Source organism: Lampris incognitus, chromosome 12, assembly GCF_029633865.1.
Source record: "Lampris incognitus isolate fLamInc1 chromosome 12, fLamInc1.hap2, whole genome shotgun sequence".
In the NCBI taxonomy this organism is placed as follows: Eukaryota; Metazoa; Chordata; class Actinopteri; order Lampriformes; family Lampridae; genus Lampris; species Lampris incognitus.
The window spans coordinates 22,844,097-22,856,682 of record NC_079222.1 but is presented as its reverse complement, the minus strand read 5'-3'; the positions used below and the strand labels follow the sequence as shown (position 1 = coordinate 22,856,682).

General features: G+C 40.6%; 1 protein-coding gene across 1 annotated transcript in view; it reads left to right on the top strand.

The window, feature by feature from the left end:
* The window catches only part of pappaa (pregnancy-associated plasma protein A, pappalysin 1a), a 148,918-nt gene that overhangs the window by 72,433 nt on the left and 63,899 nt on the right, over positions 1 to 12,586 (top strand). The window contains exon 11 of the mRNA XM_056290944.1: positions 10,930 to 11,040. Coding sequence (XP_056146919.1) covers positions 10,930 to 11,040 — 111 coding nt within the window. The remainder of the gene's footprint in view (positions 1 to 10,929; positions 11,041 to 12,586) is intronic.

Below are 12,586 nucleotides of genomic sequence, written 5' to 3'. Positions count from 1 at the left end.
TTGCCTTGGCTTATAGTCAAACCCCTACCACACTCCCCTTCAGGTAAGAAACCATAAAAAGGAGGAGAAGGAAAAGAAGTGGTGGTTGCAATGAAAAAATGAGGGAGAAATAAGTCTGGCTTGTAAAAATAAGGAAACAATCATCGGCCTGGTTTTGTCAAGGGTCCCGGGAAAGCAGTTTATTTGGGTATACTTATATGAGGACACATACAAAAAAACAAGTACAAAAACGCACGTATGCATATATGCATGTGTGCGTTTGTGTACATGTGTGTGCATACACATGTACACACACATGCACGCGTGCGCGCGCACACACACACACACACATACACACACACACACAAACACACACACACACCAACATACCATGTCTCTCTATACTTGTGGGTACACCTCGTTGACGACATTCATTCCCTAACCCTTAACCCTAACCTTAACCATCATAACTACATGCCTAACCTTAACCCTAACCCTAACCCTAACCTTAACCTAATCCCAATTCTAACCTTAACCCTAAACCCAAGTCCTAACCCTAATAGACTCTTTTCCCCATGGGGACCCATAAAATGTCCCCACAATGTAGGTGGTTTAAGGGTTTTCTATCCTAATGGGGACCAAATGTCCCCATTAGGATAGAAAAACTTGGTACACACACACACACACACACGGAAACACAATACAGTAGCAGAGCTCTCGCTCTCTCGGCTGGCAAACGAAGGGCACCTTTCCCTGGCATTTTCTCTCACAAACATTCCCAAAACCGCACAGCCCTCGTCAGGCGCTGCGCCAGTGACATAAGCGTGTGGTAACATTAAAACGAAACCTCTGGAATGGTGCTCTTTTTTTTCTTTCCTCTTTTTCACTTCTCCCATTTCAATTGTTATTATGGTGCCGCCATGTGGAAACCTCATCGAGGTTAGTGTATTTTTTCACAGTACTGATTACCCACTTTGACATTTTTGAGTTGGTAGTACTTATTAATATAAGTACTTTACTTGTTAATATTTATTTATTTATCTATCTATCTATCTATCTATCTATCTATCTATCTATCTATCTATCTATCTATCTATCTATCTATCTATCTATCTATCTATCTATCTATCTATCTATCTATCTATCTATCTATCTATCTATCTATCTATCTATCTATCTATCTTAATTGAAAACTAGAGGCCACTGGCAGAGGGACATCTAGGCCCTCTGCAGAGCCACCTGGGCTCGGCTCGGCAGCCTCGTACAACCACTAAGCCCTATACATTAGCTTGTGGTGTGGGTGTCCTCTACCACCCAGCCACTACTCTTGTCTGGCCACATGAGATCAGGATAGGTAAAATGCATGATTGCTTTGCCTGCATTTCCTCACTTGCTAAATTTTACAGCTCTGCTCTCAGTAGGCCGTGGAAGCCACCCGTCATTTGCCCCTGGACCAATGAGAGGGTGCGATTGAGTGGGTGTGGGTGGGGCTGGGTGACAGGACATTACCTCACAGGCCAGGCGCTCACCAGCATTCCGGTAAACCATGGGATGGTGCTTGGAGCCTCAAATAAGTCTCTCTTTCCCTCTTTCTCCCCACAAATGCCTCACAGATGCTCACTTCTCCTGCCCATACTCAGGCCTCAAATATTCATTATGCTTTAACTTTTCACAAAAAAAACAAAACAAAAAAAAACCCAAAACAAAACTAAGGAATGGAGTTGCGTGGGTGTTGGGGGGGAGGGGGTTAAGCAGTTGTTTACAAGAGCTCTTCCTTTGAAAATAAACACATACATTTTAGGAGGTGCTACAACATGTGTCATATGCATTCCAAAATTACATTTCTGTGGTTTTGTGTATGTATTTGTGTGCGTGTACATGTCCATGTTTGTGTCCAAAATGTGTGAAAAACTTGAAATGTCACTCCCAGTGCTCACATAGTCATACGAGAACCTCATAAACAGACCATAGACACTTCAGTGCTCAGCGGGGAACTTAGACTCCTCATAAACAAGTAATCACACTAGAAGAAATAAAATAAATTATGTATGAATGGATGATGGACAACAGGAGAGAAAAAAAACCATGAATGACTCGGGAGCTGTACTGAATTCATTAGGCTAATGCACGTATGAATGAATAAAGTAATGAATGAATGGAAAACTGAATGAAATTAATCAATGAGCGAATGGATTGATGAATTTATTAATTAAAGTGCAAATTGTGCATATGCTTTTGGATACCCTTGGGTAGAGAGTTTAATCCCATGAGCTACACTGAAGAAATGCCATTTGTTTCTGTTTTTGATAGACTAAAATCAGTTAACGAACAGGTGAACTCCCCTATAAAACACACACACACACACACACACACACACACACACACACACACACACACACACACACACACACACACACACACACACACACATACTTTGGTTGCAGTCAAATGAGCTGTAAAATGGAAAAGGACAGGTAGAATAGAATGGCAGAGAAGTCCATGAGAGGGCAAGATCTCCTGTCGGTCCTGGCCGATGAGGTCTGTGGCTTTCTTGGTTTGAGGGATCCCCAACACACTTAGTACTATCCACTCTGTGTGTGTGTGTGTGTGTGTGTGTGCGTGCGTGTGTGTGTGTGTGTGTGTGTGTGTGTGTGTGTGTGTGTGTGTGTGTGTGTTTATGTAGGCTTGCGTCTGCTGAGGTGACCTGACTTCACCCTGTCACCAAATCTCCAATACAATGAACAATTGTAGTCTAAGAACACTTTGCAATCAGACCTGTTTTTATTCTCATCTCCCTCCCTCTCCCTCTCTCTCTCTCTCTCTCTCTCATTCTCTCTCTCACTCTCTCTCGCTCTGTCACACTTGTAAATTACCTCAACATTAATATCGTTCTTGTTTTTGTTTTTTACTTAAGTGTGTTCATATTTTTGGATATTATATTTGACATTGGTATTCTCCCCCCCCCCTTTATTCTTGGCTCAATTATATCTCTCCCTTTCTCTCCATGCCTCTCTTCTTTTCTCTGAAGTGGTGATGTACAAACAATAGTTTGTGTCTGCAGACCAGGGGTTGACTGTTGTCTGCCAGTCTGACTCTCATATTAAGCTGCCAACTGCTCCAAATTAAGATCGTGTGTGTGTGTGTGTGTGTGTGTGTGTGTGTGTGTGTGTGTGTGTGTGTGTGTGTGTGTGTGTGTGTGTGTGTTTTAGCATGTGTGTGTGTGTGTTTTGAGCTTTACAATTGAGCTCATCTTTATTTTTACTGATTGTGTCTCGTTGAACAGAAAGATGAGAAGTGTGTTTTTGTTTGAAGTGGATATCAAAGTATTTAATTTGCCTACTTTTTGTGGGGACTGTCAGGAGGAAAAAATGACATTTCTGGTAGGCGGTGTGAGAAGACCAGGGCGTGTCATATTTGATCCAGAGGGGCGTCCGGGTAGCGTGGCAGTCTATTCCATTGCCTAGCAACATGGGGATCGCCGGTTCGAATCCCCATGTTACCTCCGGCTTGGTCGGGCATCCCTACAGACACAATTGGCCGTGTCTGTGGTTGGGAAGCCGGATGTGGGTATGTGTCCTGGTCGCTGCGCTAGCGCCTCCTCTGGTCGGTCAGGGCACCTGTTCCGGGGGGAGGGGGAACTGGGGAGGACTAACGTGATCCTCCCACGCGGTACGTTCCCCTGGTGAAACTCCTTACTGTCAAGTGAAAAGAAGCGGCTGGCGACTCCACGTGTATCGGAGGAGGCATGTGGTGGTCTGCAGCCCTCCCCGGATCGGCAGAGGGGGTGGAGTAGTGACTGGGGCAGCTCGGAAGAGTGGGGTAATTTACCAAGAACAATTGGAGAGAACAAAGGGGGGGGGGTATATTTGACTCAGAAGATTTGGGATGGGTGTCCTTTTTAACTCTTTGCATAACCAGGAATTAGATAATGTCTTGATCAAAGTAAGGTATCTTTGGAAACAAGGGAAACAGTCAAATATTGTTCGCTTTTACATGCGCTTGTAACTATTTTAGCCGTCCACTTTACTTCTCTGACTGGTTTGAAGATAACAATGCACCTCCCTTTCCCGTTTTTCCAACTGAGAGACTTCAAAATAGAATCCTTGAACTGTCTTTTGTCACCAGCTCCCCGCTGTGATGTTGTCATAATCAAGCAATTCATTTGATGGCACTCTGGCAGGCGGTGCATTTTACCACTGTGACAGATTGAGACAGAGAGAGAGAAAACAAGAAAAGGGATAAATTTGGATATCCGTGTGTTGTTTCTTCACTTTGTTTCTCCGATTCATTTATCCTGTTCCCCCTATCCTCATTCACTTTAAATTTATTGTCCACTGTTTTGTTTGAGGTGTTTGTTTTTCACACCATGTTGTTTATGTTAGACTCTTGCTCGGTTTACCTTTGCGGTTTTCGGTGCAGTGATGCAAGGCCCCTGCTTTTAGGCCCCACTGTAAAAGCATATGCACGTGCACATGCACACGCGTGCACACGCGTGCACACACGAACACACACGAACACACACACACACACACACACACACCACACAGTCACATAGACACACCAAACTACCGACAAAACCAAATTATCGACATGGCATACGTCATTCCTCTGTACATGCAGAACCATAAATAGAAAAATACACACATATGCATACAAATTTCAGTCACACACCCTTTCCATGTGCATCAACCTACTTGGTCGTTGTTGCATCCACTGTGTGGATCCTTGGATGAGTACCCTAGGGGTTTAAAAATGTATTTTCACATGCTTTTTTAATGAGCAAATCAAATGGATGACAAATCTATTTGGCATCCTGTGACTCCTGCCACTGTACAGAGTGGAGACAAAAAGAAGCACAACAAGCCGTGGGAGACCTGTGCATCGTCTCTTACCGGTTTGAGGCTTTATGGCGGTGTTTGTTGCAGGGCAGGAGATTTGGCATGCTTTTACTAGTTTGCCAAACGTCGTTTGTCTGTCTGGGACAGAAGGGTGTTACAAAAACACATGGGAATGAGGAGGAGAAAAGGTGGCGGGGTGGAGGAAAGTGTTGCCAGTGCCGCCTGTGTTTACATGAATAAGTCATCAGTTCGTCTATGGAAAGGAGCTTGTCACCTGCCCCGCTAGGATATGAGTAGCAAAGAAAACTTTTGACTGAAATTCATTAACAGAAAAGACATATGGTGTCCTGAAGTGGTATTTGTTGGTAAGCTGTGTTTGTGGAAAGCTACCAGGGGTGTTACAGGTTTTGGTCAAGCCCAAAAGAGAAAAAAAAAACACTGGAAGAGAAAAAACTTCTTGACACTTCATGCTATAAAACCACAGAAGGAGCCCCAGAGGATGTAGTGCGGGCTCCTTCAGTTAACTCTTTTTGAAATAGCTTGGATAAAGTCTGGTCAACAAAGGATATTATGTATAATTATAAAGTTGATTTGTGATTGTTTGTGAAATTATTGTTATTTTAAATAAGTAAATTGTAGTATTGTTTTGTTGTATGGGTTGTTTGTTTGTTTTGAGTTGTAGAGTCTGGTGAGGAGGATTTATATTCTGGGCCAGAACATTTTCAATAAATTTCAATAAAAATAACAGTGTGGCTGTAAAAAAAAACCAAAAAAAAAAAAACAAAGTTTAGAACTTCTGATTTGTTCATTGTGGATCCTAAATCTTTCACTGTCAGGTTCGGTAAAAAATGTTTTTTTTTCTGCAATTGGCACTGTTTAATAGCAATTTTGGATAAGAATAATACACTGGGATCATGAATATATTAGTAATTGCCATCTTTTATTCTGGCCTAGTAAGCAAAACGACTCTTGAATGCTCATCCTATCAAAAACTGAAGCTTACAAGTAATTTTGTTATATAAGAAAGGTCAGTTGAATTTCAGCTGGCTGAATTTTTGGGTGTAGCAATACTTTGGACACAAATACATAGTGATGTTGTAACATCGCTTGAAAGAAATGGAAACGGAGGATCCGCTGTGGCGACCCCTAACGGGAGCAGCCGAAAATAGTAGTAGTAGTAGTTGCAACATTGCTTGCTAGCTATTGATAGAATCCATTACAGCCCATCCCAACATGACACGATGCAAGCAAACGAGTGAGCAAATTTTTAATCATTTCCAGTAATTTTAATTAATCTGTGCTAGCCAACCCCGTGTGAACATGGCAAGCAACACTTTGCTTAGTTGAGAAACTGCTTGTGTGATGCCCACTAAATGCATGGTGACAGTTTTGTGATATACTAAATTAATTTACTTTTTATTTTCTTGAATATTTTTGTGTTTGGTTTTTAGTCTACCAGTACTTTCAACTAAATGCTGCTCTAGTTCTCACCTCAGGGGGGAGCTCTCTGAGAGGAGTTTGCGCTAGGTAGCGCAGAAAGCGGCCGTCTTGCTTCAGATGCTGATGAGCAGAACTGAAAAACGGAGCAACCACCGTCCCTCCTCGTTATTTATCTTTTCCCCTTTTCCTAACACGTTGGTGAATAAACATTCTTGTGTAATGGTTTACGAATACACCAAACATGTAAAGCCTTGATTTTGGTGTAAAAAGGAGGAAGTGTGATTTAAATATGTCGGATGAACAAATTCATCGCGCTACCCAAATGAATGGGCTAGAGCACTGTTAGCATGTCGTAATGGAAGCCAATAAGACAAGATGGCCACCCACCCTTTCACTATTTTTATTTTGTGCGGTTTAGTGATTCAAACTTGGGTCATATGAAAGTATTTTACAAAGTAATGGCTTACATTTAAAAAAGAGAGCACAGGTAGCCACCATGGTAGTAGTCACTGAGAGTATGTTTTTTGGTATGATGTTGATGTGTATATGTTCGCTAGCGCTATGCGAACTTGTTCACCGTTCACTCTGATGTTAATCTTGGTTTTTTGATCGTACCTAACTAAGCACACTGGTTAGCTGGTTTGTCAAATGCGAGTTAGTATTCTGTTTTAAAGTGTTAATGGTTTTAAGAAGCTAAGATACTTCTTCACCAGTCAGCAGTAGTCAGTTTTATTTTGTTTCACTGATTTGAATGAATAACTGAAATACATAAGACTAGCACTCATGAGAGCTCACGTGTAAGCTCATGACACTGATTGTGCCTAGACTACAGTTTATTGCCGTAGGGAATGTGTAAGATATATTTAAAGCTAAGGTAACCAAACATTTGGATTGATGAGAATGCATGGAATATGTAGGCTATTGCTTTATTACTTTTCAGTTTATGGAGTATATGTGAAACCTGTTGCAAGGAAAAACCAATGTAAATATTTTTCTACACCTGACAATTTGTAAAGATACCAAAGACACATAAGATGAAGAAAATGATTTATTATTTAAATAAAAGATGCTGACGAGCAGAACTGAAGAACACAGCAAACACTGTCCCTCCTCGTTATTTTTTTCCCCCCTGTTCCCAACAGGCTGTCCACAGTCATTACCTGTTCATGGGATCCCAACCCCATGGGGCCTTGCTTACACTTGCTTTGACTCTATTTGAAGTTTTCACTGACTTGTTCTGATGGAAATACTGGGGGAAACGAAGCTAATGCCCACTCTGCAAGATGATTGTTTCCTGTTTTTGAGAATCTGTGACACTATTAGATACTGTCTAGGGACTTTGATAAGTGAAATCGTTAGGCATTCACTCACTCGTTATGTTAGGAACCAGTGTTAGCTGCAGTAGTTGCAAACAGCATGACTGCTTGTAGCACTAGACAGCTAGCTCATAAATTATGCCATTTACCCATCACAAATATCCCGCAATCCTTAAACTGGAGGCTCATCAACTTCAGCTTCATATTCTGGGTTTGATTATGGCTCATTTTGATATAGCTGAATAGCTGCCATCAAAAAATGTAATCAAACAGATGTCAATACACCAGTGCATCAATCCATGTGGATGCGTTTTAATTTCGCCTGTCAGTTAAAATTTGAATGGGAGAGTTTATCACTTTGGACGTGTCCATTCTGAAATAGGAGTTTTGGCACTTCTGTGAAAACTCATTATGTAAAACATGTTTATTTTAATTAATTCTTATTTACATTTAGTGAATGTGGGTGAATTGCCATTAGGAAACATCACTGCATGAGCATTTAGTAGGATTTATCATAGTCTAAACCCCTAGACCAGACCTTTGACGTGATCACTATAATTATCGATTACTTCAATTCTTTTGAATAGATGATGTTAACCTCATAGGAGGTATGGTATAGAACAGAGATTTCTGTTAAAATGCCATGGTTAGGATAGCTAAAAGCTTATTCCTATTCAAACAAATAAATGAGTGAATAAAGGTAAGCATAACTACATCAAAATGGAGTTAGTGTTCCTTCGTGACTGATCTCAGGTGTTTATCACCTGTATTTGTTATCTTTGCCACTTCAGCTTTAAGCAGAAATGTCATGTCAACAGATCCAGGGGACAGATAGGTGGACAGATAGATGGCCTGGCCTGTTTTTCCATGGAGGCAGGTTTCTACTGTTGCCGCTTTAGCAAAGCTCTCAAATTACTGGTGTTTGATTTCACTGGCTCAGGGCAGTGGGAAAAACTGCCCGACCTTGGGTTCTGCCCTCCCTCATTTTTGTCTGTTTATTTATCTCTGCATAGGCTCCTATCTCCTTTTACATCTATTTACCTTTTATTTTCTCAATTTCTCCAACACTTATGCTATTTTGTCATCATTATTGTAATCGTTGTCAACTTCTTGGCTCTCATGGATCTTCTCATCATCACTCCCCTCCCCTTTTATTGTCATTGTCTTTTGACTCATTACTGTACCAATTTCTATCAAAACAAAATGGCTGAATAGTCAAGTTTCTTGATCCCTTATGTTGTTGTCCCCAAAGTCAATAGAGTAGTAATAGCAGGTAGCAGTGCCTCAAAAGACTTAAGTATGTACTACATACTTGTAACTTACTTTGGTTCTGGCTTACTGACCTGTGGTATCTTATCACATCTATCACCCTTCCTTAATTTTCAGATCAGTTTTATCAAATCAAATTTAGTAAAAATCAAATTCAGTTAAAAAAAAATCATACCCTGTCATTGTAGAGAATCCCCATCAAAGAGAGGAAGATTAGTATAGAAAATACTGTAGGGATGCGAAATAGTTTGGAAGAAGTAGAAAATAGATTAGTGCCCCTAAATTAATTGGTGATGACTTTTGCATTGCAATTTCCACACACAGTTATGAAGCAGATAGGAATTAATGCATTGTCAGCCAAAATAACATGTTATTTTTTTCTTCGCTATCTTGCAGTCCTCATTGACTTGATTTTTTTTCATTTTTATCAAATACACACAAAAGAAATATTCTCTAAAATTAACTAAAATTCAAAGTCAAAGTATTTTATTTATCAAGTGCACAGTACAACACAGGGTCATTCTGAACAATGAAATTCTTAAGACATGGAAAGCAACAACTACCTATTAAGATAGTCACAATTAAGGGCTTAAATACCAACAAAAAAAATACGACAGGAATTGCAAAATATACACAACAGTAACACATTAGTGGCAGTTCCAGAGACTGTAAAGATGAGGAATATGGACAATATGAATATGCGTACTAAATTAAATAAATATAAAGTGTAAGAATGTTGATGACATTAAATTGTGGTGATATACATTCATTGAATGTACATAGGAAGTGACCAGAGTATACATTGAGGTGATCGATGTGATCACTGAGATTAATGTTACTGGTTGAGAAGCCTGATGGCCTGGGGAAAAAGCTGTTTGTGAGTCTGGTAGTCCTTAACCACTCCGGTATGCTCCGGTAACGTCTACCAGATGGCAGCAACGTGAATAGTCCATAGCCTGGGTGGCTGTAGTCTTGTAATGCATCGTGTGTGGTAGATGCCTTGCCCATAGGGGAGGTGGTAGCCAATGATGCGCTCCGCTGTCTTCGCCACCATCTGGAGGGCCTTGAGCTCAGCAGTGGAGCAGCTGCCATACCAGACAGTAATGCAGCTAGAGAGGATGCTGTCAATGGTGCACCTATAGAAGATTGTGGGAGTTTTGGCCGGCATGCCAAACTTTTTGAGGCTCCTTAGGAAGTATAAGTACTTTTGGCCAGTTTTTACTGCCTAGTCTGATTGCCTTGACCAGGTGAGGTTATTGCTGATAAACACACCGAGGAACATGAAGCAGGAGACTCTTCCCTTTCAGCTCCATCGATGTGAAGGGGGGTCTGGACACCCCAACCCCCCACCGCTTCCTGAAGTCCACGATCATCTCCTTAGTCTTGCCAACTTTGAGAGAGCGGTTATTGTGTTGGCACCATGTTGCCAAGATGCTGACCTCCTCTCAGTAGACAGTCTCCAGAGACTGATGGTGTCATGCAAACTTAAGGATGATGTTGGAGCTGTGTGTGGTTCATACATGAACAGGGTGTACACGAGGGGGCTGAGTACGCAGCCCTGAGGGGCTCCAGTGCTAAGGGTCAGTGCAGAGGAGGTGAGGTTGCCCAATTTCCCCACCTGGGGTCTGTGTGTCAGGAAGTCCAGGGTCCACTTGCAAAGGGAGGTGTTAAGACCCAGGATCCTGAGCTTGGGAACGAGCTTAGTGGGCACAATTGTTTTGAATGCTGAGCTGTAGTCTGTAAACAGCATCCTCACATGTGTTTCCCTTATCCAGATGGAATAGGGCGGTGGGCACTTTCAGGGCTATGGTGTCGTCCATAGATCTGTTGGGGCAGTATATGAATTGAAGGGGGTCCAAGGTGTCAGGAAGGGTGCAGCAGATGTTGTTTTCCACTAGCTGCTCAAAGCATTTTGTGATGATGGAAGTCAGTGCTACAGGGCGGTAGTCATTCAGGCAGGTGATGGAAGGGTTCTTTGGTATGGGGACAATGGTTTTCTGTGTGAAGCAAGTGGGGACTGCAGACTGGTTCAAAAAAGATTTCTGCAAAATTTATTAATTTCATATTCCTCCTCTCTTTTTTTCTAGACCTGTCAGTCCAAGGTGTTTGATCTATCGGATGGGGTATCACAGTACGCATGGTTTCCTTGCCGTGAGGCCCATGAATCATCGTGGGGTTATCCCCACTATTGGCTCAAGGTAAGGCAACAGGCTAAAAAGACAAAAGTTAAATGTAACATCCTTATTGAGTTGGGATAATTTTGTTTTATCACTGATTTAACGTGAGTGGGACTACTTGACTACATGACTGCTTGACTATTACTTGACTTGACAACTAAAGATAAACATCTGGATGCCAGGATTTGACACGAAGATTATCTCTTTGTACCTTGTGCTACTTGATGTAAAAAAAAAATTATGCATGCTTTAGTACACGGTCTATTATAAGACTCTTACTGTGTGATTTCAGTTTAGTTTAAATTTAAGTTTATTTTTCTCCGGCCTGTCAACACTGAATTTTTAGTTTATTTTCAGTTATTTTTAGTTTAAGTTTTTAATTTCTCATGTTGGACTAGAAATACTGTATATATATTTATTTTTATTAATATTTAGATTTTTTTTTAGTTTTAACTTAATCTGTTACGTCATATTCTTTAGTTTTTCTGAGGCTGAACTGATGCCTAAGCATTTCATTGTCAGCAATGCCTGCCATGTTGCATTGTTGTGCATTTGACAAATAAAAAAACTTGAACTTGAAAAAGATAATGGACGCAGACAAAGAAAATACTCACTCTCCATACTCTCACAAGCAAACAGTCAATCTGATATACTATATGCACAGATGTCATATAATAAAGACAATAGAAACATTTTACTGTTAATGATAATAAATGCCATAGACTTGAAGGGATAGCCTTCCTCTCTCTCCTGTCCATCGATGTGCTAGCATAAAGACCGCTTTAGAAAGTAATAAAGAATCTGCTAAGTGCAGGTTTTGCATTGCCTTGTGTGTGAGCATTATTACTGTATTTCTAAAATGTCCCTATCCATCCTGTGCAGTTTGCAATTTTGCAATTGTATTCGTCCTAGGACGATACACAGAAAATAATCTGGTGCAAAAAAATAAAATAAATAATAATAATAATAAATAAAACAATGTCTGATTTGAAGGGTTACTCTCTGCCGCTCATGGTTTGAGAAATATTTCTCAGCTTAATGAGTGAGTGCTTGTTCAGAGTAAAAATAAAGGTCAGTTCCACCAGCAGTTTCCCCCTGTGAGTAAAATACCATTTGATTTCAGGTATTGTTTCACAGAAAATATTGTTTAGTATGCACACTAGAAACTTTATCAACCCGACAGAATGCTTAACACCGACAACAACGATGAAAGATTATCATTCTGGTGTAAAGTGTTGGCCATTGCAGAAATCTTTAAGTTATAATTAACACATTTTCAAGCCATTCAGAGTATTTTCGTAAGTTTCACTTGTAATACATTTGAATAAGAAAAAAAAAGCCCAAATAGTTAAAAAAAAGATATTCAAGGTTTTCAAATATACACAGATAATGAATTACTGGCAGTTGACTTGAATTTCTTGCATCTGTACAGCAAAACATTGGTTTTCCACAGGGCACTAAGTTAGACTTTGTAGTGAGGGAGCAATTGCTAAAATACAGTTAAGCCTCCCTCCTCACCACTTTTTTTCGCTGTGTGTCTCTATATTCTCTTTTTCCACCCCCTCCT